The 26,796-nt window shown below is 45.2% G+C and overlaps 2 protein-coding genes across 6 annotated transcripts in view; one reads left to right on the top strand and one right to left on the bottom strand.

Moving 5' to 3' along the window:
• exd (PBX homeobox extradenticle) overlaps positions 1–3,929 on the bottom strand; it is a 414,455-nt gene extending 410,526 nt beyond the window's left edge. For 2 of the 4 annotated variants that reach the window (XR_007602826.3, XR_007602827.3), the window contains exons 1-2: positions 3,489–3,929; positions 3,102–3,175 (exon numbers count right to left, since the gene is read on the bottom strand). Coding sequence is in view for 2 of the 4 variants with exons in the window: in XM_050196043.3 (XP_050052000.1) it covers positions 3,102–3,175; positions 3,489–3,718 (304 nt within the window). In the remaining 2 variants the exon portion in view is untranslated. The remainder of the gene's footprint in view (positions 1–3,101; positions 3,176–3,488) is intronic. The other 2 variants (XM_050196043.3, XM_050196045.3) reach the window with 2 other exon arrangements.
• A 525-nt stretch (positions 3,930–4,454) lies between these two features.
• The window catches only part of Sin1 (SAPK-interacting protein 1), a 129,021-nt gene continuing 106,679 nt past the window's right edge, over positions 4,455–26,796 (top strand). For both annotated transcript variants that reach the window (XM_050196284.3, XM_050196285.3), the window contains exons 1-2: positions 4,455–4,812; positions 5,011–5,051. The gene's annotated coding sequence lies outside the window, so the exon portion shown is untranslated. The remainder of the gene's footprint in view (positions 4,813–5,010; positions 5,052–26,796) is intronic.

Here is a 26,796-nt window from a genome sequence, read left to right as displayed (position 1 = left end):
CGGCCCGCAGTCTGCGCGCGCACTACGGGCACAGCGGCCTACCTACAACGAACGAGCCTGCAAGCCAGCGACTTTGCAGGCGCTGCGCGTTCGACAGCCACGCGCGTACAACCTTTCGCCCGCTCGCGGAAACAGCCGCTAGCGACGGCGGCCTTGCTCGAAAACGAAGCCGGCACGGACGGCATGCGCGGGGGCAGCAGCAACAACGCCGCGAGCGAGTGTGTCGAAACGCGCGCCGGTGTAGTACGCATACACGCAATGCGCTTGCAATGTGCGCGTCACCTGCGGGCTGATGGTACCGGTGGTGGTAGTGAGCGTGGCGCGACTTCCACGTGCCAGGAAGTACACAGTCCAGGAAGAGAGTGGTAAAAAAAAGAGAAAAAAAAAACGTAATAGTGCGTACGAAATCCCGTGTCCCAGAGCGCGCTGTACAGATATGCCAATATCCTACGCGCGCGCACGCACATTTGCGAGCGACGCGTAAGCCGACTTGCTCCGCAAAACGCGCGCTGATGGCAAAGGATTACAGAGAGGAGCGGCATGCATGCTGTTCCGAGTGATAAGGGTACTCTAGCACGGACGCCGTTCGGAAGGTCGGAGACCGAGATAAACGCGGCATTTCGAGAAAGACGAATTCCCTGCGATGGGAAACAGCTCGTGCATTCACAACTTCTGACGACGGGTGCGGAGGGCTAGCTAAACGTGTAAATTTAAAATGCTAAAAGTTAACTTCTCGTCACCAGGGGGTTATTAAAGATACCACAAAAGCCACCCCAACATCTGACGAATAGAGTTCAGCACCCGTGCGATTTAGTTTTCGATATTTCACGCATGTTTTATACGCCAGAGTTACAAACTAGTCTCGGTGACGCGATAAAAGACCGAAACCAACGAAAGCGGACAGCAACACACGAGGAGCGGACACTGTCAGAGCTATGTTGCCGCTCCTTGTGTATTGTGCGCTGTCAGGCGTTCCAGTAGTTCCACAAAGCACACGGATCAACATGATACTATGTACCGTCACACCTTGCTTGAAATCTGAGCTCACGCCACGCTTTTCTATAGCCACCATACGATGCTACTGCTACTGAATAATGCTGGTGGTGTCAGGCGGGGCACTTTCGATCGTGATCGAGTCTGACCTGGATCGAATTTCGCTATCGTAATAGTCTCTCTTCCTGAAACAGCGCAAGGGAATCAATCGCGATAGGAAAATTCAATCCTGACCGGGATCGACAGTGCCCCGTGTGGCACCGGTATCAGACATGATCGCCGGCCAAGTCATCTCAACGGTTTCGCTCTACAATGGGCGCAACGTGTCACACGTTGCATGCATGACGAGACGTGCGATTCACTTCTTTCCACAGTTATTTTTTTTTTTTCTTTCGCTGCCCACGCACCTCAGCGGCCCTGGAGGTTGTGTTTCGTGCGCACCTTTATCTCTCTTTTTTTCTTTTGCAGTACCCGGCACGGCTACATCACGATTTGTGCGTGAAAATCTTTCGTACTCGAGGGGCTTGCATTCACCCCTGGCTATTTGAAAATGTCGACAAGCGCACAAACAGACGAGAGCTCAAATTACTCATGCGACATTGTTTCCACTGAACTCAGGCTGGTGTTGGGAAATTGCGAGCGAGCGTTAACATTGGCTCAACAAAGAGGAACTGGAGCTCGAAGCCATATTAACTGCAGACATACCTGAAGCTGAAACAAAATAAGGCCTTTAACCAAACGCGACGTCGCGTCATTTCTCTAAATGTGACGCTAGGTGCCTTGAACATGACTCATCGGACGGCGGGTTGTTGAATGGAAGAAAGAAAAAGCATATGTACCCTCACAGCACTGTCTAAAGGGTATTTCAAAGGTTGCAAAATGTGTCTCGTCATTTTTAATAACATGGCAACGGGAGCTGCTCGCAAGGGATCTCTTCAAGCGCGCGCTTGTGTCGCACGGCCATCAAGTGACGCCAGCGAATGCAGGTAATTTTCTCGTCGCCAGAGCAGCAAGAGAAGAAAGGGAGCCGTCTAAATTGGCCAACAGACGTCCAAGAAGAGCGTCAACATAAAAGAAAAGGCACCGATGGGAAACATCGCGACGTGCTTGTAACCCATCGCGGTGCGCTCGGTGGAGCACCTCACCGGTGGTGCGCGCAGACGTCCGCTTCGAGTTCGTAATTACGGTCCCAGAGAGAGCAGAAGAAGAAAAAAGGAAACGCAAACAAATAAGCGGCGTAATAAGGCGTCGTGGCTCTTTAGCTTAATCGACGCGAGCGCCGGAGAGGGCAGTCAGGGGAAAAGTGGGCAGACGAGCCGGCCGAGCAGACGACCGGACACGAAGCGGCCGGCGGTGAGCACTGCACCGAGAAATTGAGCCGCCGCGTAGACTTTATAACCGGCAGAAAACACCGTCACGAACTGTTCATCTGTGAGGCGGCGATCGAGGCACGGCTGCTAACCCAGAGCTGGCTCGACTGCTTTCATATTTAAACAGTCGCGGGAGGGTGTTACGAGCAGAAAGAATCTCACGAAGCAACTAGTGGCACCGGATCGCCGTGCAAATGCACGCCGCTAGTTGTTGATACGTTTCCCGCCACGAACGGAATTCACGTGCGCGCGGAACGACGCCGTGCGTGTGCGCGCGTCCCGCGAGGGGTCAGAGCACCCGAAGCCGACGCGCGGAGCTTCTCGGAGCCGGTTACTGACACAAACCGATAAGCGGTTGTCTCGGGCTGCCCGAGAGCTACAACAAGTCGGTGGCGGTTCGCCGAGGCCGCTGACAGCGCTTATCACTGTTGACAAACGCAGTGAACAGCCGGTGGAAACGCGTGCGTTTGTTGCCGCGAGCGCACGCACAGCGCTTATGGGACTCAGCGGAGGCAGACGACGCGGGCCTTGGGCGCGCGCAGGGAAGGCCGTGCTCGCTACTAGGCCTCGCCTCCCGTGCGGTAGCCTGCGGCAGTGTCTTCCGCTGTCGTCGCCGCTAACCCGAGCCGCGATCCGTCACTGATAGCGTCCAAAACAAACTCGAAAGGCGACTCTACACACCAACATGGCGGCCCCCAGGTACAGAACAAGCCTAAAAAAAAGTTTTGGGCAACTCACCTGTTTTCTCTTTGATTTCGCAGAGGACGCTGAAGAGAGCGGGCTTCATTCGGTGGCAGTTGAGCGTGTGTTTCCTGGCAAAAGAAAAGGGCAGAAAGACAGCCCGTAAGCCGGACGCAGGCTTACGCTACATCGCCGATGTCGTCGGCCGGAGAGGTACTAAGCCTTTCCGAGCCGACGATTCCGGCGTTAGGGTTAGGGGGTACGGGGGCAGTCCGACGCGGACCGCGCGCGCGGCACAACACGCGTTGCACGGATGTCCGCGCCATTGCCGGGCTGCCGCCGGCGCTCGTGGGCCAATGCCCGCGGCGTGATCACGAATTCCGTTGTTCTCCGAGCCACATAGGAGCAGGGAAAAATCGTAGACCCCGGAGGCAGGCTACGTACCTAGCTTGCGCTTCGTCCAAGCTCTGGTCGGTGATGTTCATGATCTGTTGGAGAATTTCCGAAATGTCGTGCTTCCTCGGCTCCTGGTCGGGTGCGGCCTGTTGGCCCGTCGGGTCGACACCGTGCGATTGCGGAGGCATTCCGTAACCATGCTGGGGCACGACATGGCCCGCCATGCTCACGATGGGATGTTGTGATACTGGGTGCATCATTCTTTGTTGCTCGTCCATCGCTCGGAAGCACCTTTTTCACGGGCGGCCCGGCTACAAACACCAGCGGTAGGCCTCACACGGCGTCAGCCACGGCTCCCGGAGCACCACCATCCATAAGTCCGCACTCACGCTACGCTAAACCAACTGTAATTGAGTGTTTTGATTGGAATACTTTTGACGGACAGCGAGCGGCTTCAGGGTGGGTTGAACGATAATGCCAGTCAAGCCACTTCGCCATAAAAGATGAGCGTATGCTGTGACGACAGCTACGTCATAAAAGGGAGTAACCAATGCGCGCGCGCGGCACTGGTCACGTGGGCGTCCGGGATGGGTGTCAATCACTTTCGAACCTTCCAACGAAGCTCCGCCCACTGCGTGATAAACGACAAGCGGAACTTCCGGTTTCTTCGCTTCTGCGCATGCGCCTTGCTCGTTTGAGCTCGCCACGACATGCTCGGTTTTGTTCAAAACTAAAAGCAAGCTTATTTATAACTTATAACAATATACTAAAATAACTCTATAAGAATAATTGTTTTGCAATACTTTTATAAATAAATATGTGCCGCATTTTATTTTTTTTTGCTTGTTAGCTAGACAAAATATCTGCTGCGTTGTTTATGACATGTTTTGCCGTTTATGTTAGTGAAGTTAGTTGTAGCCAGAATTTCAGTATCTTATTATAGTTTAGTTTTAATTTTTGCATATTATTTCTCCGTTCATCAGAATTTCTGCACACAACTACTGAACTGGCAGATGGCAGCACTTGTAGGCCACAGTTTTCCGAAAAGTTGGAAAGGTTTGTTTTGAGCTTCGAATATCGGGTTTCTGCGAATTTTACTACTGCCTGGTGGTTGTTGACGCCAGTGTATGGAGCCAAATACTCAGTTCTTCGCCTTCTTCTCATATAGCAAATGTAAAACGCCCCATCTGTACAGTATCGGGAAGTCGCAATGTCCGGTCTCATTTATGTGATGGACTTGTCAGAGCAGCAATATTTTAACGCAGAATATCGGCTACTACCTGTTGTCTAGATCGTGTTCGGCTACGTTTATCCGACCCGAGCGTCCCTCGTCACTGCCTGTTTGGCTTGGTCAATTACTGTTTTCGTCAAGGTACGCAAATCTCATACGTTTTTCCCGTGAGTGCCAGCGCTCTTCGCGTGATTGCCTTGGCGCTTGCTATAGTGTTTCGCGTTTCGTTTCTTGCCTCTAATGCGGCGCATAAATGTTCGCTAACGCTGTTGTCTGCAACGGCTGCGACGCGGGAGGAGTTTTCGACCCGTTTTGTCTTATTTATATTGTGAATTTCAGGTTGGATCAATATGCCGGGGGCCGACCTCGTCCACCTACGTGTGAGTACTGCAGCCTGATCTCGGTACATTGTTCCGGGCGATCGCATACGGGTTTATCTTGACAAGAGGCGTTCTGAACGAGTGCACGCTGTCTGTTTCAAGCAATCGATACGAGCGTGTGAGCAGATAGAGCGCAGTTATTGCTTTGTCCGCGTGCTTTCTTTCTTGCAGCAATGGCAAGTTCTTGTCATTTACATGGCAAAAGCTTGCCTGCTTCAGACTATTGCTAAATCTGCTGAACATGACGCTAAACGCTCCGATAGATAACCCTTCCTGACGTTATTGGCGAACGTTATAAAATATTGTGATGCAGTTTGATGAACTTGTTGCTGCACTAAGAATCCGCACGCTGTCAGCATCGTACGTATTGGGACTGACTGTTAAAGTCGCATAGCATGGTATGAGCTGTGACTACTGTGAGTATCTTGGAAGCAGGTTGTCTTTTGATGGAAAAAGGCTGACTTGTTGTGGTGGTGAAATTTTTTTTTTTCAGTACACACGGAAGCGTCTGAATACTGCAGTTATGGATTATCATAAGTCATACATTGTTTACATTTGACATCCTCACGCACACGAAAGTTCCACAGCAAGCCGAGCACATCGGGCCTCAGAGGCAGTACTTATAGTGCTTTGTGGGTTCTACTGACACATTTTGTTCCATGCTATTGCTGAGCAGGCCAGATATGTTCTCTTGTAAGTTTATTATGCAAACTTCGTTATATAACTGCCAGAACAGGTTCTAAGATTTCTGTGCACTGCACATTCTGATCTAAATTGATCCATAAGCTAACTTTGTATTTCATAAAAGTCCAACATATAAAGTCTTTAAATTGTCCCATGTTTCGGCTACTGAAGTCACTGAAATCACCTCTGAGCATTGATGCTGGTAGAAAAGTGCTTTACGTTGCCTGCCTAGTTGATATAGTAGGTGTGCAATAGCTGCATCTTTCACAGATTCCCTGCAATGAATTTGATGTGCTACCATTACACAGTTAAAAATGCAGTGTGTGCAATTCATTTTATTTGTGTTTGTTGTGTCGTGGCAAGGGCCTAATGGCTGCTCAGCCGCAACAGCGGCAAAGCACTGAATGCGAAGGCACAAGTGATGAATGGAGCACAACTGTCCTTTATTCCAATGCACAAGTTTTACATGGCCGCTGTTAGCGAGAACTGAATCGAAGCAGCCAACAGCGGTGGCGCTGGCGACCACTCAATCGCAAAGGGATGATCATGATCATCATCATCTCACCCAGCCCACCTTTTTATTTTATTATCCTTTTTTTCTTTCCATGATGTAAAACTGCACCATGCCCAAGGTAGGTTGCTCTGGCAAGTATGGAACAGGTGAACATGCAATTGTGGCTGTGGCTCGGTATTGTCGAGACGGGTTTGTTGTTTTCCTCCTGTGAGAATGACACTTTTCACATGCTAAAGGCATTTGATTTACACACTAGTAAAATGTAGACATCTTTAAAGATTGAAGTTTTGAAAATTTAAGCTGTCAACCCAAAAATTACACTGGGTGATGCCACTGTTTGGATTTTTGTTTCCCTTCGGGAGTGAAATGAAACACCCACGTTTCGTCTCCTGTAACAATTTCGATTTCAATTTTATTTTCCCATCTTACAATATAGATGGAGGGGTTGGAGTCCAACAATCCCCACTTATCTTCTTGACACTTTTAAAGAAACTGGCAAGCACAGTAAAGGCGTTTCTCCTTGTGGTCTGATGTCAATAGCCGCGCTACCCATCGAGCACAACACTTGTGAAACCCCAATTTTTCAGTCAAAGCTCTTTCCACTGTACCATGAGAACTCCCAGAAATCTGAGCAAGTTTAGGATGGTGATCCTCCTGTTTTGAAGCACTTCGCGTTGGACCATCTTGATAACCGCCTCCGAAACTGACGGTCTTCCACTCCGTTCTTCATCATGGACTTCCTTCCGACTGGCACTAAACTTCCTGCACCACTTTCAGACGTGTTGAGCAGACATAGGCTTGTTGCCATACGCCTCTGTCAGCTGACGATGAATATCCATGGGTGAAGTCCCTTTGTCGTGCAAAAAGCTAATTATGGAATGAATCTCGCTTTTGGTGGGATCAGGAATGGGAACCTGTATGTCAGATGGCTGTTGAGCCAAGAATGAGCAGCGAAGCGTGGCCGGGGGCAATCGAGAGTGGGGGAACAGCCCCACGGAGCAGTGCTGCCAGATTTCGCCTCGCACCTTCCCGCGTGGCTGGAGCTCTTTGGGAACCTTATTTCTGGATCAACCCTCGTATCATGATGTTTTTTTTCACTCAACTGCTGCCTAAAAATTGGTGCACAATATATTTGTGCAAGTATTCCTTCAATTCTGTATTAGCTGTTGTTTGGAGGACTTAGCTTGTTTATGAAAAAGGTACTTGCAGCACTGAAGCTTGAGAGCTGGGCTCAGACATTTCTTTGTCCATTCTTTTTGCCTTGCCAGAATCGACCACTGGGTTCAATGTATGTCAACCGAATAGAATCAGAAGAAAAGAAATAGGTACTAGCTTCCTTCCCAGGCATCTAATCATATCCTAATCATTACAGTAGCCACACATGGTAGACTTCGTTAGTTTGTTTAGTGTTTGATAAATGCAACATTTGATTCTGTAGAGGTCCAGTGAGAAGGTATGCCAATACACCACTCACAAGGGCAAACCTGGTGTCACTTCAGCATTGCAGCGCGCTATGGCAGACCAGACTGTCATTATGAATTCATTCCAATGGCAATTCGTGGGGCAATAAGCACCTGAAGTGTTTGTCAGAATTTAAAAACATTTTTGCTAATGTTGCTGTTTTGTAATGAAGAAAACATCTTACTTGGGCTTGTGAAGCAGGAAGTTGGATTCGATGTAATCAAGTTATCATGCTTATCAATTGAAACAAGCAAGCAGCATCTGGGATGTAATCTATGCAGCTGCATGCAAACAGGGTGCTCCCAAATGAAGGAAGGCACTATTCACCATTGCAAAGAACACTACTGCTCTCCTTTAGAGCACAGCATCGTTCACCTCCTGCATGTGTGGCTGGCATTGGCAATGCAATGAACACAGTTTGCAGCTGCTTCTGGCCACATTACTGCAAGGAATGACACTGCACGGCCACAAACGGGATACCTAACCTTCAGCTCGGTACCCATAGGATTGCACTCATATGATCCTTAAATGGGGAAGCAACATTCGAGCAAATGCTGCTAGTAAACATTGATATGTACTAGCTCTGTAACAGGAGCAGCTTGGTGCCACACTTACCCTGAAGTATCATCATCCATTCTTAAAGGGACACTAAAGCAAAACACTAAATCAGTGGAGACAAATAATAATGTGTTCTTTAAAAACACTGTTGTCTATAATTTCGAAATAGCGTGATTATGAGAAAATGAAGGTCAAAGTTTCAGTTTTTGAATTTTGTGTTGAATCCCCAATGCTGGTACATCACTGTGCCGTCATGGATTTCAAAGTATTTTTTCATATTAGGCCGTGTTGGCTAGGCAGAAGTTTCAGAAACTCACCATGTTCAATTTTTAGCTCCTTTAGAGTGCAATGTAGTCAATCTTTACCACAAAATAATTAACTAGGCTGTACAAGGCGCTGCAAAATGCATGGCGTCACAGCGAGCTGGTGCAGGAACTTAAAGGAAACGTTGTCATGCGTCTTTTATTACACTTCCTCTGGCTTACTAAGCATATTTTCATGGTAAGAGTGATATTTTTGATATTGTAGAAGAGTAGTTTGCTGATACAGAAGAAGTAATTTTTCTCATTAGTGTCCTTTTAAAGCGTCACAGTACTATGGGAACTGTATGTACAGCAGAGAATCGCACGATTTGGCCATTTATCAGCCCACTGTATTCCATGGTGCAAAATCACGCGAGAATGTCGTATACAGGCGAGCCAGTCATGGGTGTGCAAAGTGAATGTTAGTTGGAAATGCAAATTGCTTTTAAAACAAAGCATTCTTTGCCTGCCTTTCCAGTGTTTGGCAAGTCATCGTCTGGCTGTCTCGCCAGGTAAACTTGAGAGGGGGTTTAACACGAGCTGCCACTTAGTAAAAAAAAATTTCGTCACATTTTGGGATTTAAAGCAGGGTCCCCAGGCTAATTATACCGATGCTCTACCCACTAGGCCACAGGTGTATTCATGGCATGAGCGAACAACCTTAACAGTGTCCTTTCGTGCATGCAAGCTAGCTGTTTGGCACGCTAGGCGTGTGTGTCACGTTGCATAGCGACTGTTTCTAACAATGAGAGTTTGCTTATTTCGCCTGTCTTTCAGTTGTGGTGGCTAGCTCTGAGACAGTGTGACATTTCATTGCCTTCTGAACTGCGATGTGAAGCAATGTTGATAGGCAGTGAAGGATGACTTGTCAGGGAAGTGCACACTTGTTCGTAAACACGAAGCCGAGCAGCATCGATACGCAGTAATGACGCAGCAGCAGAATCGGACTGTGTTGTTCATGGTTGCAGACAGGTACTCTGAGAAGCATCTTGTGTAGTGTGAGTTCGGTTTAGTGTATAGATTTCCGTTGACCATGGGCGAGGAGTTTTTCTTACTCAGTGTAAAGAGTTCGTGGGATCTGATCTGCCTCTCACTTTTTATGTATAGAACAGAGTTCATAATTGGCAAGAACGTCAAGGCAACATTTGTAGTTGTGTTCTTGCTTATTTTTGCAACAGTTACATCATGGCTGTGTGTTTTAGTGCCTATCTGTAGAGTTTTTCTTAGCACCATTTTCATAAATTGAACTGGGCAATTGATTTACTTCTACCTTCAGATTGTTGTCAACTGCTGCAGCGTCTCAGTAACCATGGCATGTATCTGCTAAGGACAAGGCTGCTGGTTCAATTTTTGGCTGCTGCGGCTGCATTCTGATGGAGGCAGCCTGCAAAAGTACTTGTGTACCTAGATTTATGTGCACCATCAAATCAAACTTAATCCAGGGCCCTCCACTACAGTGTCTCTGCAGCTTGCATGATGCTTTGGGATGTTGCATCTCATTAATCAGATCACTACAGGTGTAAATTCTAAACTCATGCATATGAAGAGGGCTTGCGATGTTGTCGGAGATGAGCCAACATAGCTAGAAGTTTGTAGACGGTCGTGAAGGTTGGGTAGAAGTGGCAGGGTTTACGAAATTTTGAAACGTTATGGGCTATCGCTTGTCCATTCTGTGGTAAGTATTGTGGACAGGTGACGAATACATTTTTTTTTACATGCGTGTGGCATACACAGACAGTTGATTGCCACAACCTTCCCATTGCATACTTGCATAATTTTCCTTATGCCTTTCTGTTTCTCATTCATAACTTGACGTCATAAGTTGTCTGTCGGGTGGCAGGCAGGTGTGCTGAGAGATGTCACAGTGTGTGCCATGCTTGGTGCCCTGCCCAAAGCACCAAGTGCGCACCCAGCATCCGGTTGCAGTTATTGCTTAACTGGGAAGTTGGGCTGTTTGGTTACTATCTGCTTTGCTGACTAGCACAAGGCGGAGGAGTTACATGTACACACTTGCAGGTGCCTTTGTGTGTCTGTGCTTCTTTGTCCTGCTCTGTGAAATAAAGCTACAGTAGTGAAGACCAAAGTTGGACTTGGTAAGCATTGCAAATGTTGCTATTGCCTTTTGGTGTATTCCACTCCCCAGCATTGACAGCTACTTTACTGTCTCATCTGCAGTTTTATTTGGGCAGCAAGTAAGACAGCTGTAGAGGAAGCAAGGTGATATTCGAGTTGTAGACATGCCTATGGCATTTGATTGACTGCTGACACGAAATTGTCTCAGTTTGTTCTCACCTTAATGGATAGCAGTAAAACCATTAAATAAGGTATGAAGCTGTAGCGCCCACCAAACGCCGCTACGCGCAGATGCTAAAGGTCGGCGCTCTGAGTCGACAATGCAAAAAGATTACAAGAATAAAGTTGGGCAGCGCGTGCTTGCGGCACAAGCATGGCACGCGCTAGTCCGTTCTAAGAGCCTGCTACGCGGGTCCTCTGATTCTGGCGCTCCGTTGCAAACCCCTCGGTTTCTGACACAGCTTCAATTCCTCAAGAGTGCATCAAATATACGGCTGCTTCGTATTATAATGTAACCAATTCGAAATGCGCTCCCAGTGCAACACGGCTTTCAACTTGAAGTAGGACTCCTCATTCCATCACAGAAATTGTAGGTGATGGTCACATGTTATCACAAACTGCTGACACGAGGGTCAGTCATTCTGGTATGGTGGTGGCAAGTCACAGCAGGACCTTGCGGCCGCTGAAAGCTGGGCATGCTGCCACACCGGCCATTCTTCTCTCTTTTACTCTGCACCTTACATTTGATATGGGATAAGCTTAGTTCTCTGCTGTCACCTTACTGAATCGATGTTACTGTGCTGTCACACAGTAATGCCCCCTCTCACCTCCTTCCCTCTGCTATCCCGTCCAATGCTTAGTGCACTTGGCTTTCAGGGATGCAGTCATGGTGCAGCCCGAGACCGCTGCATGGGCTGTTCAACATGCATAACAGTGTCTTGTTGCACCACACAACTACCATTTTTGGTTTCCATGGCGGGAAGAGTCTTGCTTCAAGCCCAAAACTACCCTGCACTTGGCACACGTTGCAAATTGGACACATTATGAAGTGTGATGTAATTGATATTTGTTGTTTGGGCATGCTCGGGTAATGGATTGATTTCACTGAGTGCTTGTGCAGCGGCTCTACGACACCATGATGCCAGTAGTCATTGCCATTTTACTGCCGCATTGAGTTCACTGCAGCATTGAGGGAAATGCCAAGGAGAATGTCATTGGGGATTTTGACAGTGAATTTTAGTGGGAAGTTGCAGGGTGCATTTCCTCTACGCCACTTTTGTTGTAAAATCTTTTTATTCACACCTCCTTAACTTTTGATCTTGAAGGCTAAGAGGTTTTGTCATGGTACAAAACTACACGTTTCTTAAAATAGTTGCCCTTCAGCCTGCTGACTACTACTACAGGCATCCTTGGCAGCAGCTTGGCAGAAACTTTTTTGTTTGTGGAATTTAGCAAAGTCTGTGCGCTTTGTGTGGTAGCTGCTAATAATTCTGTCCTACAGGTTAATGATCCCGGCCATGGCAGCCGCATTTTGATGGGGACGAAGTGAGAAATTGCTCTGTGTACTTAGTAGATTTTGGCACATGTTAAAGAATCCCAGGTGCTCAACATTAATCCAGAGCCCTCCACTACGATGTTCCTCATAGTTGCAGTGTTGCTTTGGTATGTTAACCTTTGTGAATCTGTCAATCAATCACTTGGCCTAACATTACTGCCAATGGGAGTGGTAGGTGTAAGCCCACATGAGTTTTTGCACTCTGGCCATACATAATCAAGCCCTCATGGCTTGTTATGGTGCTGTGCAATGTCTATTTTCTGCCTTTTACTTGTGTTTCCCCTCTGCCTTTCTTTTTTGTTGAATACTGAAAGCCCTCCTCACTTTCAATTGCAACAAATTCTTGTGATTGACATTTTGTCTTCTCTCTTCCCACATCCAGACCTGACATTGCACTAAAGGACGCTCGCTTCCTGAAAAGATGCAAACACATCCACCCAACATGCAGAAATCACATTTATATCAAAGGTGAAAGAATGCACTACAAGCATAGGTCAACAGAATAAGTGGATACTTACCCTCACTCATAAGTCTTTCTTCTGGCCATGTACTCACTCGCACTCGTGTCTACTCATACTCATTGGCACTCATGCACGTTCTTGTAATGCCCACTCATACTCATCAACACTCACTTTCATGCTCTTCTTCACTCGGACTTACTGGCACCCACCCATGCTCATACTTGCCAACAATCACTAACATTCATGCTCATGTCCACTCAAGCTTACCGACACTCATACAGAAGCGTTAATGCATTATACAGTTTAGAAAATGCGGAAACAACTGACACACATAGCAAAAGCATGACTCAATAACATCGTTATACTTTTTTATGAAAGCGTGTATATGCAACTTTTCACCACTGGATTGGGTACTGAATTTATTTCATTAGGAAGGCTGTTCCAATTCATCTGCACAAGGCGGTGCAGATGAATTTAAAGATAGTGTGCAACCCAAGGTGCGACTACAACTTAGGTGATTGTGAAGCCAGGTAGACATGCATGGTGGGTTTTGAAGCAGGGGACAAAATGATCGTAAGTTATAGATATACTTCCAAAAAAAAAATACGAAATGGAAAATGCAGAAAAGACACATTAAAAAAAATGACACTTGTTTTATGTCAGTGTCAAGCCTCGCCATGAGCTGCTATTATCACTGATCAAGTTCTTCATGCTTGACGCTGTGCCAGCCATTCAGCAGTGGCTATAGTCTGACCAAGCACAGCTGACGGCACCCTGTAAGGTATACTATATTGGGATAATATTGGGAAAGATGCTAACAATTCATTTAGAAAATGTGACACATTGAAGAGAGGTAAGCACTGCTGATGAGGAGTGCTGAGTTTTACGTGGTTATTCATAAATATGGACCATCTATAGATATTTCTATAAGAAATTCTCGAGAGTCGCCGGTGAACTCGTGTAGGTGCCTCCCCGCAGGGGCGTCTGCGTCAGCAGGCGTTTGGTGTGTTGCGACACCACAGACCCGAGCACACGAGGGTTGGACCCTCCCGCGTGTAGCCGTGCGCGGCTTAGCCGTGTCCGGGGAAAAGGGGATCCTGGGGGTTGAGCCAATGCCGGGTGTTTGGACCTTTATGGCCCCCCGGCGGCGGCAACACACCTCTTTGGCCTCGGCTTCATGTAGACGGCACCCCCGGACTGACCCACCCGGGGGAAATCGGCAGTCGCCTTTTCCTGTCTCTCTCTACTCAAATCTTTGTCTTTCTCTTTCACTTTTGACCTTTCCTGTCTCCTATTTACTTCATTTCATTTCCAAGTTTCCGGGCGGCTAGGGTTAACCATGTGGGCGTGGCCTTCCTTGGTCATGGTTATATGGTTATAGCAGTTATGTATGGCTAGTGGTTTTAAAACACTCCCGTGTTGGGCTCCATGGTGGGCGGCCAGCTTAGCTGCCGAACTTATATGTAATTTCATGGACAGAACCCCCTCTTCAACAAAACCTGATCGGAGGCCGAAAAGGCACCGGACCGAGGTAATGAATTTCAATAAACCTAGTGATTGCTTCACAAAATTTTTTGTCATCACGTCTGAAACTGAACAAAAAATTCAAGACATGTCCCCCTTCCTCATCGCCAAAGCACTTAACGAGTGTATTGGTGAGACCTACAAAGCCAAGAAAATGAATTCTGGAGACCTCTTGCTCGAAGTTATGACGGCTGAGCATAGCAGGCAGATTAAGAAACTTGAGAAGATCGGTGAGAACAGTGTGTCTGTCTCACCACATCGGACACTGAACTACGCGAAGGGTGTGATTTCAGATACAGAACTCCTTAAGTGCACAGACGAGGAAATCGAAGAAGCCTTGAGAGATCAGGGTGTTCTATGTGCAAGACAAATTAAATTTAGAAAAAATAACATTGAAACTCCGACCAAACACATTGTGCTGACCTTCAACTCCTTAACACTTCCAAGTGCCGTTAAGGCTGCTTACCTGTACCTTAGAGTAAGACCATATTTGCCCAATCCCCGCCGGTGCTTTCGGTGTCAGAAATATGGGCACGGCTCCCAGTCATGTCGCGGAAGAGCAACCTGTGCTAAATGCGGTCAACCAGACCACGGTGATGAAACGTGCACAAACGAGCTGTGCTGCGCAAATTGCGCGGGTCAGCACGCGGCATTTTCCAGATCTTGTCCTCAGTGGAAAAAAGAAAAAGAAGTGATTGCATTGAAGGTACGGGAGAACATATCATACATTGAAGCCAAAAAGAGAGTCGCTTTTGCCGATAGAGGTACTTACGCACAGGCTGTGCACAGAGGGCGTGCGCCGCCGATGGTGTCAATTGGAACCCAGGTGGAGCTGCTGGACAAGGTTTCAGCTCTCCGGCCCTCCTCACCCAGTGAAATAACAGACGCTCGTCGCAACCCTCTCCCAAGAGGCCCAGAGGCTTCTGCTGAGGCTGACGGCAGTCAGCACGTGGTAGAGGCCACGAAGGTCTCAACGCCGGTGCTGAAGGACCGCTTTCTTTCCAAGAAGACGGCACCTTCTCCAAGCACCATCAACGATGAACGCCCAAAGGGCGATGATATGATGGAAGTGTGTCCGCCGGACACGAATCAAACAAAAGAGCCTACATCTGGTAGGCAAACCAAAAAGTCGGGTATTCCCCTTGGAAAACACAAAGGGGGTAGACTTCCGGTCATTCCTCCTGCTAAGGAGAAGTGACCTACAAAACATTTTAGCAAGTTTCTTGCTCATTCACATAAGTCATCTTTGTGACCTCTTACATAGAATCTCTTCGTGAAGTACTTGATAATCCACATCATCAAATATGGCTACTATTGTGCAGTGGAACTGCCGTGGTCTAAGAACCAATATTGATGACATTTACGATCTTTTCGAGGATGCTGAGGCTTCTGTTATGTGTTTGCAAGAAACTCATTTGAAAGGTTGCCATAAACAACCTCTGCGTCGATATAGCATCTTTCGCAAAGATAGGGAAGAGGCGTCAGTCGCATCTGGAGGAGTCGCTATAGTGGTTGCTCAAGGAGTCCCAGTACGCGAAGTGAAGCTTAACACCAACTTAGAAGCTGTTGCAGTTAAGGTTCAGATAGGGAAAACAATAACAGTATGCTCCCTGTACTTACCACCAGGTAAGAATATCACAATAAAAGAATTAGAAAATCTCGTGAAAGAACTTCCAGAACCTTTCCTTTTATTGGGTGATTTTAATGCTCATAATAACATCTGGGGCAGTAACCACACTGACGCAAGGGGGAAAATGGTAGAAGAATTTTTAGACAACTGCAATCTGTACCTTTTTAATGATGGAAAGCCAACATATTTTATTGCTAAATCACAATCTACTTCAAGCATTGACCTCTCCTGTGGCACGCTGTCACTTGCTGGATTTTTTATTTGGGACGTGAGGGAAAACCCACGTGGCAGCGACCACTACCCTATAATACTCAAGCCGATCGACGCGCCTCCAACAACGCCAGTACGAAGACAGAGATGGAAGCTGGGTAAAGCAGACTGGTCAGTTTTTTTGGAAAGCTCCGAAATAAGGATTGATGATGTCATCGCACTCAATATTGACGACTTATGTGATGCGATAACGAAACAAATTTTAGATGCAGCTGAAAACTCCATACCACTTTCACAAGGAAAACTTCCACGTAGACCAAAACCGTGGTGGAATGAAGCATGTGATAAAGCTCGTAGGAAACAAAACTGTGCATGGTCTCGACTTAACAGGTACCCAAATTTCGAAAATTTATTGCTTTTTAAACAAAAGCGCAGTGAGGCTAGAAGAGAAAGACGGATAGCAAAAAGAACATCATAGGTAAAATATGTGAGCTCTATAAACAGCCAAACAACAAGTAAATTAGTCTGGGAGAAAGTGAGAAAAATAGACGGTGTTCATACAGAATATACACTCCCTATATTCGACGAGGAAACGGATCTTAAAGGGCAAGCAAATATACTTGGCGAGCACTTTGCTGGAATTTCGAGTGACGCTCACTACACGCCCGAGTTTCTTAAGATAAAGGCCACGGCAGAAAAGAAAGATCTTTGGATATCTCTGAATAGTACTGAGCCATATAACTGTCCTTTTACAAAAACTGAACTCTTCGATGCAATATATTTAGGGAAGAGCCATTCAGCAGGCCCGGACAACATACACTACGAAATGCTGCGACACCTACACATGAACACGTATGACACAATCCTTCACCTCTTCAACAGGTTGTGGGCAGAAGGCTATTTTCCAAAAGCATGGAAGAAGGCGATAGTTCTACCACTTCTAAAACCTGGAAAGGCACGCTCTGATCCTAACAGTTATCGCCCCATTGCCTTAACCAGTTGTTTAGGAAAAACATTCGAAAGAATGGTTAACAAACGGCTTGTACACCTTTTGGAAAGTAACGGGTTACTTGATCACTACCAGTGTGGCTTTAGAGCCAATCGCAGCACAATCGACCAATTAGTTCGGTTAGAAACAAAAATCCGTGAATCTTTCGTCCAAAGGCAGCATTGCGTCTCCGTTTTCTTTGACCTATCAAAAGCGTATGATACGACGTGGAGACATGGCATTTTAATGGACTTGCACAGACACGGAATAAAAGGGCACATGCTTTGTATAATCAAAAGCTATCTGGAGGACCGAACTTTTCAGGTAATGTTTGGACCAACTTTCTCCAACTGTTTTATACAGAAGAATGGAGTGCCGCAAGGTGGAGTATTGAGCGTTACACTATTTTTAGTGAAGCTGAATTCGATAACTACAGTTATTCCTTCTTCCTTAATGTATTCTTTATATGTCGATGACATTCAACTTTGTTTCTCCTCTTGTAATATGGCTACTTGCGAACGCCAACTCCAGTTGGGTGTAAACTCTATAGTGCGATGGGCAAACGAAAATGGTTTTAAATTTTGCGCAGAAAAAACAATATACGTACCTTTCAGTCAATACCGAAGGCTCACACCGGACCCAACATTACATATTCAAGGACAGCAAATCACAGTAAAGAACGAATACAAATTTCTTGGTATGATCTTTGACAAAAAACTCAACTTCAAAGCGCACATCGCTTATGTAAAACAGAAATCTCTGAAATCCATAAATTTAATAAAGCTCCTATCCCACCGATCATGGGGTTCAGATAGAACATGTCTGCTTCGCATATACAATGCAGTTGTCCGATCACAATTAGACTACGGATGTTTTGTGTACGGCTCAGCTCGAAAGTCAGCATTAGAGGTTCTTGATCCGGTGCATCACCTCGGACTACGTCTGTGCTCCGGCGCGTTTCGTACGTCTCCTGTACAAAGCTTGTATGCAGAAACCAACCAGCTGTCTTTGGAACACAGAAGACTATTTCTTGGAAACATGTACATAATGAGAGTACTGTCCTGTTCAACGCATCCTTGTAGACGACTATTTACAAGGCCGCGCTTTGAAACACATTTTAGCAACAAACCGGCAATCATTCCTTCCTTTTTCATCAGGTACCAAAAGCTGAATGCGGACCTATGTTTCGACGTAAGAAAAAAATTCTTGCAAGATGAACCTTCTTTTGCTCCTTGGGAGATGAAACATGCGCAATGCGACTTTAGGTTAACAAAAAACAGAAAACAATTTTCACCAAGAGAGGCGTTACTAAGCGAATATTTAGAAATAGAATCAGAATATAATTTTTGCGTGAAATATTTTACAGATGGATCAAAAAGCAATGGCAATGTAGGCGCTGCAGTGACATCAAATCAATTTGAAAAACAAATGAGACTTCCAAGTCAGGCTACTGTCTTTAGTGCAGAACTTCATGCCATTTCGTTAGCTCTTGAAGACATCCTGAAAAGAGGAAATAACCAATCTGTTATATTTAGCGACTCCTTGAGCTCTCTTCAAGCTCTCGCATCTAGGTTACCATCCAGAAATAATCTATTGAAGAAAATAAAAAAACAATACACAACATGTCACAAGAGAGCGTTAAATGTCACTTTCTGCTGGATTCCTAGTCATGTAGGAATTCCCGGTAATGAAAGAGTAGATTTTATGGCATTCAGTACCAAAGATTTGGAGCTACATGATGTTGGCCTACCTTGGCAAGATTATAAAGCCACTTTAAAAATAGCAGTTAAGAAACACCGGCAGAAAGTGTGGGATCAAGAAAAACTTAACAAGCTTCATTGCATAAAACCTATTCTACGAGAATGGCAGAGTTGTCGCCACAGACAAAGATTTTACGAGGTTATTTTATGTCGCTTAAGAATTGGTCACACAAGGCTGACACATAGTTACTTAATTAATAACAAACCACAACCAACATGCCAACACTGCGGTGAAATTTTAACCGTGCTACATATTTTAATAACATGTCCGGGTTTAGAAAAATGGAGGCAAAGATATTTTAAGATTTTTTACGAAAAAAGAATCCCTATCCATCCTATGTTGTTATTGAGCGATGAACCACTGGTCCCATATGAAGATACTTTTAACTTTTTAAAAGCCACAGGAATCCTACAAGAACTGTAGCACATTTCATGTTTTATATGTTTACTTGGCCATTTACACCATTTTACAGCATTTAAACAAATAAGCTAATACGAAAATCATGTTCTTGGCGCATTATAGTCTGCACGGCTGCTGCGCCATAAAAATTCCAAATCATCATCATCATCGTGTAGGTGCCTACTCAATATCACTAGGAACAGTGGCAACTTTATACGTAACCACACGCAACAGTCCAGAGATGGACGCAGGGATGGAAAAAAGATAATTGTCTTCCATCATTTTGTTTTAAACTGTTGGTTGTTGTCATATCTTCTAGTGGAGTTTGATATTTAAGAAATAAGGTAGAGTATTCCTTTTCAAGTTTTAAATGACCAGTCAAAGCAAAGCCTTAAAGTGCCACCTTAACCAGTGGTAGCCAGCCAAGTAAAAAGAATGCCGACGTTGATGGCATGGCAGCTCACATGTCACTGACTCAAATCCTGGCTAGGGATGAGTAGTTTTATTTTACTGTGACAGCAGTTCAAATCTTGTAACTGGGTTTGCTTTGTCCATCCTTTCTGTTGTCGTCGTCTTCGTTTCATCGCCAGGCCAGCGCCTCATCCTTAGCTACAGGTTGTCACAACCATCATGCATGAAGCTTTTAAAAAAGGAAGGGAGAATTCTACATGAATAAAGCATGTGCGGGTTCAAAGTCCAGTTAGAAGTAATTATCAAACTTCTTAAGTGTTCTCCTGCTTGTTAAGATGTCAATTAGGGTTTTGTCGAGAATTATAAGAGAATCATAATGTATGGCTCTCAGGGATTCAAATGCAATACTCAGTCCGTGTGGCGGCTGGTGCTTTTTGTACCACTGGCGGGCGGTGGGTGATTGCTGGGGTGCCAGATGCATTCACAATGCATCACAAAGGCTCTTGCTTTCATCGTATGCTACAATGCATTAGCTGAGTGTCCCCAGCACTCAGCGGTGACGCAGAAGGTGCCAGCAGCCATGCACTCTGAGCATCGCATTTTACTTGCAGGAAGTGTATCATTTTGATGTCTCTTACGATTCTGTACAACTCCCTAATGGGCATTCGGATAATTGCAACTATCAAAAAGTAATCTAATTACTTTAACCGGTTGGATGTCGGGGACTAACCCTTATGCCACGGACAAGTCTGTCTAATCCAAGCATTTTCTCCAATATATGCTAGTGACGTGGCTCACACGTCCAGGGATTTCCTTTTTTCCACCAAGTGCCGCTGACGAATGGCAGTTTTTATCATTTTGATGTGACTATTGCTACTAGACATTGTGAGCTTCCCAGGAAACAGATTTTGTGTGTGCACGGTTGGTGGAAACGCAACTTAATTCTAGCTCAACTGCATGCTAAAAATGGTGGCACGAAGTTAAGCAGCTACAGTAATAACAGCCAGATTTTTCAGTGCCGGAAATTTTTTCCCTTTCTTTTTCTTTATTTCCTTCTCCCCCCACTTTTTTTTTTTCATCTCTTCACTTCAAGTAAGCAAGCTTGGAAGCTCTGGTGAGCCACCTTCACAGCTTCAGCTTAGTTCTGATGATTGCAAGGAAGAATTTGAGGCTCTTGAGGCTACTCTTGCAAGGATGCGTCTCAATAGAAACACTTTGCCACCTGTGCCTCGGCGATTTCTTTTCCTCACAGCGCAAAAATAGCACAATGCATGAAGAACAAAAAAAAAAGTTATCCAGATCCAACACACATGTTGGAATCTATGTGGAGTGAAGCTTCGTGAAGCAGTTATTGAAATGCTATAAATTTGGCCAGTTCATTAATATGTCTTAGGTGCAAAGAAAACTGGCACGCGCATGTGCTCTCGCATACCTGAGCTACGCAGTGCGACAAATCTTATATAGGTTTGTGTTTTTTCATTTCTCCTTTTTAAATTTTAAATGTACTGGCAATAGCTGGTACTGACAACAGAATAGAAAATGGGACACACACGCAGCGCCGTGGGTGTCCCATCCTCTATTGTGTCGTCCGGTGTACGTTTTTAGCGCTGTTTTTTAAACATTATGGAAAACCACCAACTCGCGCGATCTGCCGTTCTTCAAAGAGCTAGTTGGCATTGGCACTATATGTACCTCCAGCATCTTGGCCAATCCCCCGTTGTGGGCATACGCCATTGCACTACCCGCTTCTTGGCCAACCCTTCGTTGTGTGTTTGTGCCATAGTGTAGAATTCATCATCATATCAACACATGGACATGCTTCTCGACCGATCATCCATTCTAGGTATGTACCATAGTATGGGAATCATAATCATTTAACAGTACGAGCAGTGGTGTCCTAATGGTTAGAGTATCGAGTTTAGGCGCTGGGGGGCCAAACTTCGAATCCCGCTGTCAAGCATCGATTGACAAAACAGCAATCGACTGACCACTGACCCAGGTAAAACCATGGAATGGTAGGCAAAGAAAGCTTCTTTTTAAAACATGGCTGTCTTCTGTTCCAAGAAATGTCAAGCCTCATATGGGCTTTTTCTTTGGCCATGCTTCCCTGACCTGGAAACGCTTAAATAATTGCTGGCAATTTCTCAACAAGGCTCCAAACAGCATGCACTTTGACTTATTTGCGCAGAATGACCTATCTACGTCTTCTTTCTTCTTTTGCATGTTCATGGTCGCTATAACTCCCTGTATATATAGTCAACTCATAGGTATCTCTAAAGTACACAGACATGCTAATGGAAAAGCTTGTGATATTTAATGGTTCCATTATGGAAGATTGTCACAAAGTGCTGTGAAGTTTGTGCATACATTCCTCCTCAAATGGAAATCAATGAAGAACTTGTAGGAAAGATGAGGTCATTTTTACATGAAGAAGCTCATATGTATTTAGAGAAATTAAGAAAAAGGCAGGGCATGAACAAGAACAACTTCCACATTCACAGCAGAATCCACTCAAGCTGTAAGGCCTATGTTGTGCAGCAGCATTGCTTTAGAAGAACAAAAGTTTCACCAGGTCATGGAAGAAGAGGCTAAAACACTGGGGCTGGTGTCAATGTGCACAGCAATGGTCGATGCTGGTGTAGAGTCGAGCAGGTGGCAGTGGTCGGTGCCAGTGTAGCGTCTAGCTCAATGGACAGGCAACGGCGCCTTCTCTCGGTGTTTGCGAGCCAAAGTTTGGGCGCAACGCTGGAGATGCTGGGTCAGCCCATGTTGGATGCCCGAATGGCATGCGCCAACAGTAGGCAAGGGGATGGGCTAGGTGAGCAGCTTGTGTCCACATGGAGGGCTGCAGTGAGCTTGGGGCTCCCATGCCCTGGACACCATCTTTTCCATCCACGTCTGCTACGCTGGTCGTCGTCTTCCATATGCTCCATACGAACTTGCCCCACCTCCTTGCCTTCATATATGACATAGCCTTGATGCCTGGTAGACGAACATATTGCGACTTTATTGAAATGGTCTCCTTGTACGTTTTCGAAACACCCCTAGTGCACACCAGAATCCTGTGCAAATCATACAAAGGGTAACAATTAAGTTTTTGCAGCACATTATGAGCGAGAAGAATGGGGGAAATCTAGGGGCTCGGTTTCTGTTAGTCATAATCATATGCAACTACAGGTAATGGTCTCTGTACATCTTGAGGCACTGCTGGGTAATTTGTAATTGACAGTATTACAAGCACCATTTAGCTGATTATTCAGCACTGCATAATCGACTGCTATGGAAAAGTGGACTGGCATACGCATGTGAGCACAAAGTATACACTCGTACCAGTGTTGTAAGCTGGACCGATCTCTTGAACAAGGTGCAGTCTTCACTATTGGCTTGCCATGCTATCCGCAGCCAAGCCGAGACTCGCAAGGGCAGTGCATGCTGTTGCTTATAGCTATCATAAACAATGCCATTACAGTGTTCATTAGAATTTACAGTTGCTTGCACGTCTGCTTGGCATTTGATAGATATAACAATCAACTGTTAGATCAACACTAAAGCGAATTTTCGTTTTTTAAACTTCATATTAAGTTATCCTTGTGGAGTGCCAAAAAGGTCACTTGCTGAAAAGAGGATTTTTCTGGCCAGAGGAGACCAGAAAAAGTGAGACTGGTGGCTACATCACCTTGAAGTTCCCTTAGCAGCTTGCCATGGCATCATAGATTTTGTCAATGTCTGCATGGGCTTGTTAACTTTCAGTCAATAAAGGGGCTACATTCTATTCTAAAGAACCAAAGCCTGATTCAAGAACTTTCAGTGAGCCATAATGGTCCAAATTTGAAAGAAAGACCATGAAAATTCATGACGTCACACTGACGTACCAGTGTTAGTTCTGGCGCAAAACCAGAAAGAGAAAGAACTGTGACCTTAATTTTCTCTTCTAATAACCTATTACTGTAAAACTAACAAAAATATTGTTTTAAGATATGTTATCAGTCTAAACTGATTTAGTATTTATCTTTAGTGTTTCTTAAGTAGCAGGCATCGTGACGCACTAAAGAAAGCAGCCCAGCGGGCAGTGGTGACCGTGCGGCCTGTTTGCAAGCCATTTCACTGTCACACAGTGTCAAATGGCATTGGCTGAATGATAGCTTGATGACCTGAGCTGATGCTCAGCTTGATGGTTGTGCTGCGGTAAAGTTCGTGTCACACTCCTCCTCCCACCTCTTCAGAGTAGTAGGAGCATATGGAACATAGCATCGAAAGGAGAGAAAAATAAATGTACTAATTGCTTTTGTGTTGGTCCCATGGCATACTTGCAGTTGTAACACAGATGATGAAATTAAATTCAAAAATGATATGTGAAGATATATGCTGGTATTATACTTTCTAAGCACTGTCGAACCTCGTAATACTGTGACCATGCTCCCTAAATGACTCAGAGATTGTGACATTCCACTGTTGTAACTGCTCATCATGGCATAATCCCTAAGGCCATGCTTTTGGCGCACTGCAGTGTCAGTGCTCACCTACAAACAATTAAAACCTGCTGTGCACGAGCTTCAGTGCATGAAAGAAGCCGTGTTTGTTCTACTGAAATGAATTGGGTTCAAGAAAGGTTGACTTATCATGAAAGCTAACTCCAAAACACCTATTGGTATCAACTTACCAGGGGATAGGCATGAGACTGTTGATGATACGAGACGGAAGCATGGGTGAGTAAATGAAAGATGTGTTTCGAACTTCACTTATAAAGCGGTTGATTAGTGCCATGAGCAAACAAAAATAAACAGAATGTGGCTCCAATACCCAAGTGTGTTGACAGTCCATGGCAGTTATAATGCAGTGCTTCCTTTCACTCTATTATTTTACATTTGGATGACTCGCAACTGGCTAATTGGGGTGCCACCATAAAGGATTCTCTTTTTTTCTTTCGTTTTTTTTTTTTCCAGTGCAAGAAATGGGAGAACAAAGTGCAAGAATTAAAATGGGATTGCTGCATTATTGTATTGTGTGCTGTAGCTGTGCTGGAGCGACATCAGGGCTGCATCTGCACGTGCTAGCAGGGCGCTTTCTAGTTCCTTCTTCATTGTAAAACTATCCACTTACATTGATGATAGTGCTAGTAATTCCAGTCACATTAGTACATGGCACGTATGAAAACTTGGCCGGACAGCTTCTGTTCTGGTGTTATATACCTGGCGACTGGGTGGGCCCTGGAAATTCCTCTGCTTTTGTTGTTATGTATAAGTGGCATGAAAGTTGAAGGCAACAGGGATTAAATTGCTAGCTACGTTACTCAACTAAAAAGTAAGTATTACCTAAAAAAAAAGTGGCACATGTGGAAGTCACTTGCTGTCAAGAAAATTGCTGTATATGATTGACTGATAGGCACAACACCATTTGTTCTTCTGTTTTTTCTTTTTTCTTATGCATTCTGTGGTTTTATTCGTATCTCTAAACAATATCTTACTGTTTTCATTTGATCTCTGCTTGCGACCAGCCCTTGGTCATCCAGTAGTAATGACTTCATTTCCTTCTTTCGGGTGACCACCATCCATGATACAAATGCTACCTGAAGGCATCATATGTGGCAGCATATGTGGGTTTATTGACCAGTTGCCTTCACCCAAAAAGATCACGTTCTCGTGACGCCTGCGGCAAAAAGGACGTTCCACGTCCGTCGCCAAGGTCTGTGAGTGGTGGCGCTGGCTAACACTCCCAGGAATCTACTAGAACACATAAATACCCAAGAAAGTGGATGGGGAAACAGCGCCGCAGTAGCTCAATTGGTAGAGCATCGCACGCGAAATGCGAAGGTTGTGGGTTCGGTTCCCACCCACGGCAAGTTGTTTTTTCATCCACTTTAATTTCCATTAATTTATCATTTCTTTATTTCATTTATTAAGCACAAGTAATTTCCCCTATGTTGTCCTTGGTGTCAGTGTTTGTTGGCTATTGGTATATATTTGCAAGACTACTAGTTATGCTGCGGCCAACTGGCTTTTATCAGAGGCCAATAGACATTCAGAGAAAAGAAATATGTAACGTGGAACCCCCTTACTCCACGGCCAATTAAGTACACCATCCACCAATAGCTGGAGCTTACAGCTCGTTCAAAGTGGATTCGCTTAACTTATCAAATTGCTGATTCACTCTATGGTCTGGGAGTGGGAATCATTCACATGATTTTTGTACTCATTCACACTGTGGGCAGCTAACCTGCTGTGTCCTTACACACGGCATGATTTCGTGCCATTCAACCACTTATTGCCTGGCCAGTGGAGTGGATAAGTGATTCACTCGCTCACATGAATCCACCTTAGACATGGCGCTCATGCCACTCACATAACATTTCCAGAACTGGGGTAGGACTCGTGGTGATGTCATCAACTATGCTGACTACGAGCCGTATGCTGTTGATCTCATTCATTTAAATAGTACCTCTTTTTTTTTTTTCAGGCCTTGGCTCAGGTTACACGAAACACCTGGCACACTTGAATAATATTTGGCTCAGGTGTTTATGAGGGCATTGTCTAGCCGCTAGGGAGGGTCCATACTATGTTTAGGAAGCATTGCAGGGCTCCTTCAATACTGGCTTGGATCGGCTTGCAAAATATTTGTCCTTAACATGATAGGATGTGGACCAGTAAACTGGAGTGTGCACTTTTTTACGGTCATTTCTCGCTGGAGTTTAAGTGTGGGAAGGGCAGCACCGCATTGGACATTAGCGGGCAAATTGATGTGAAGATTGGAGTATTTTCAATTAGCACTGGTCCAGTTATTCTGGACCTATGTTTCCACTATGCTTGTGTTTTGTCTTACTTTTCCTTCCTCAACAATACGTACATGGTTGACATAGTCTTTCTCTTGCTGTACCATGGTGAAGTTGTACCCATCAAGATCAGTTGTACCAGTCTAGCTGGCAACAAGCTCAGCTCATTCTGCATTAAGGTACAGTCGGCAACAAAAGCTTGCATGACATGGTATTTGCAATGAAGCTTAATTCCTGTGGACGCTGGGCCCCTAGCCTCAAATTCTAAGCTTTAGTGTGTAGTAGTCATTGCGACCTACTCACTGATTTATCAAATAAGAAGTGCGATGCCTCAACAGAGTGAAAATTCACATTTTTCGTGGAACACGTGTCCTGTAAATTTTGTGACTGACTGTACATCCCACAGGGAACTGTTGAAAAGGTAGAAATGCTAGTGTACTGGTAATAC

This window comes from Dermacentor andersoni, chromosome 1 (assembly GCF_023375885.2).
Source record: "Dermacentor andersoni chromosome 1, qqDerAnde1_hic_scaffold, whole genome shotgun sequence".
Lineage (NCBI taxonomy): Eukaryota > Metazoa > Arthropoda > Arachnida > Ixodida > Ixodidae > Dermacentor > Dermacentor andersoni.
The sequence above is the reverse complement of the archived record's forward strand: the minus strand, read 5'-3'. Positions and strand labels throughout refer to the sequence as shown.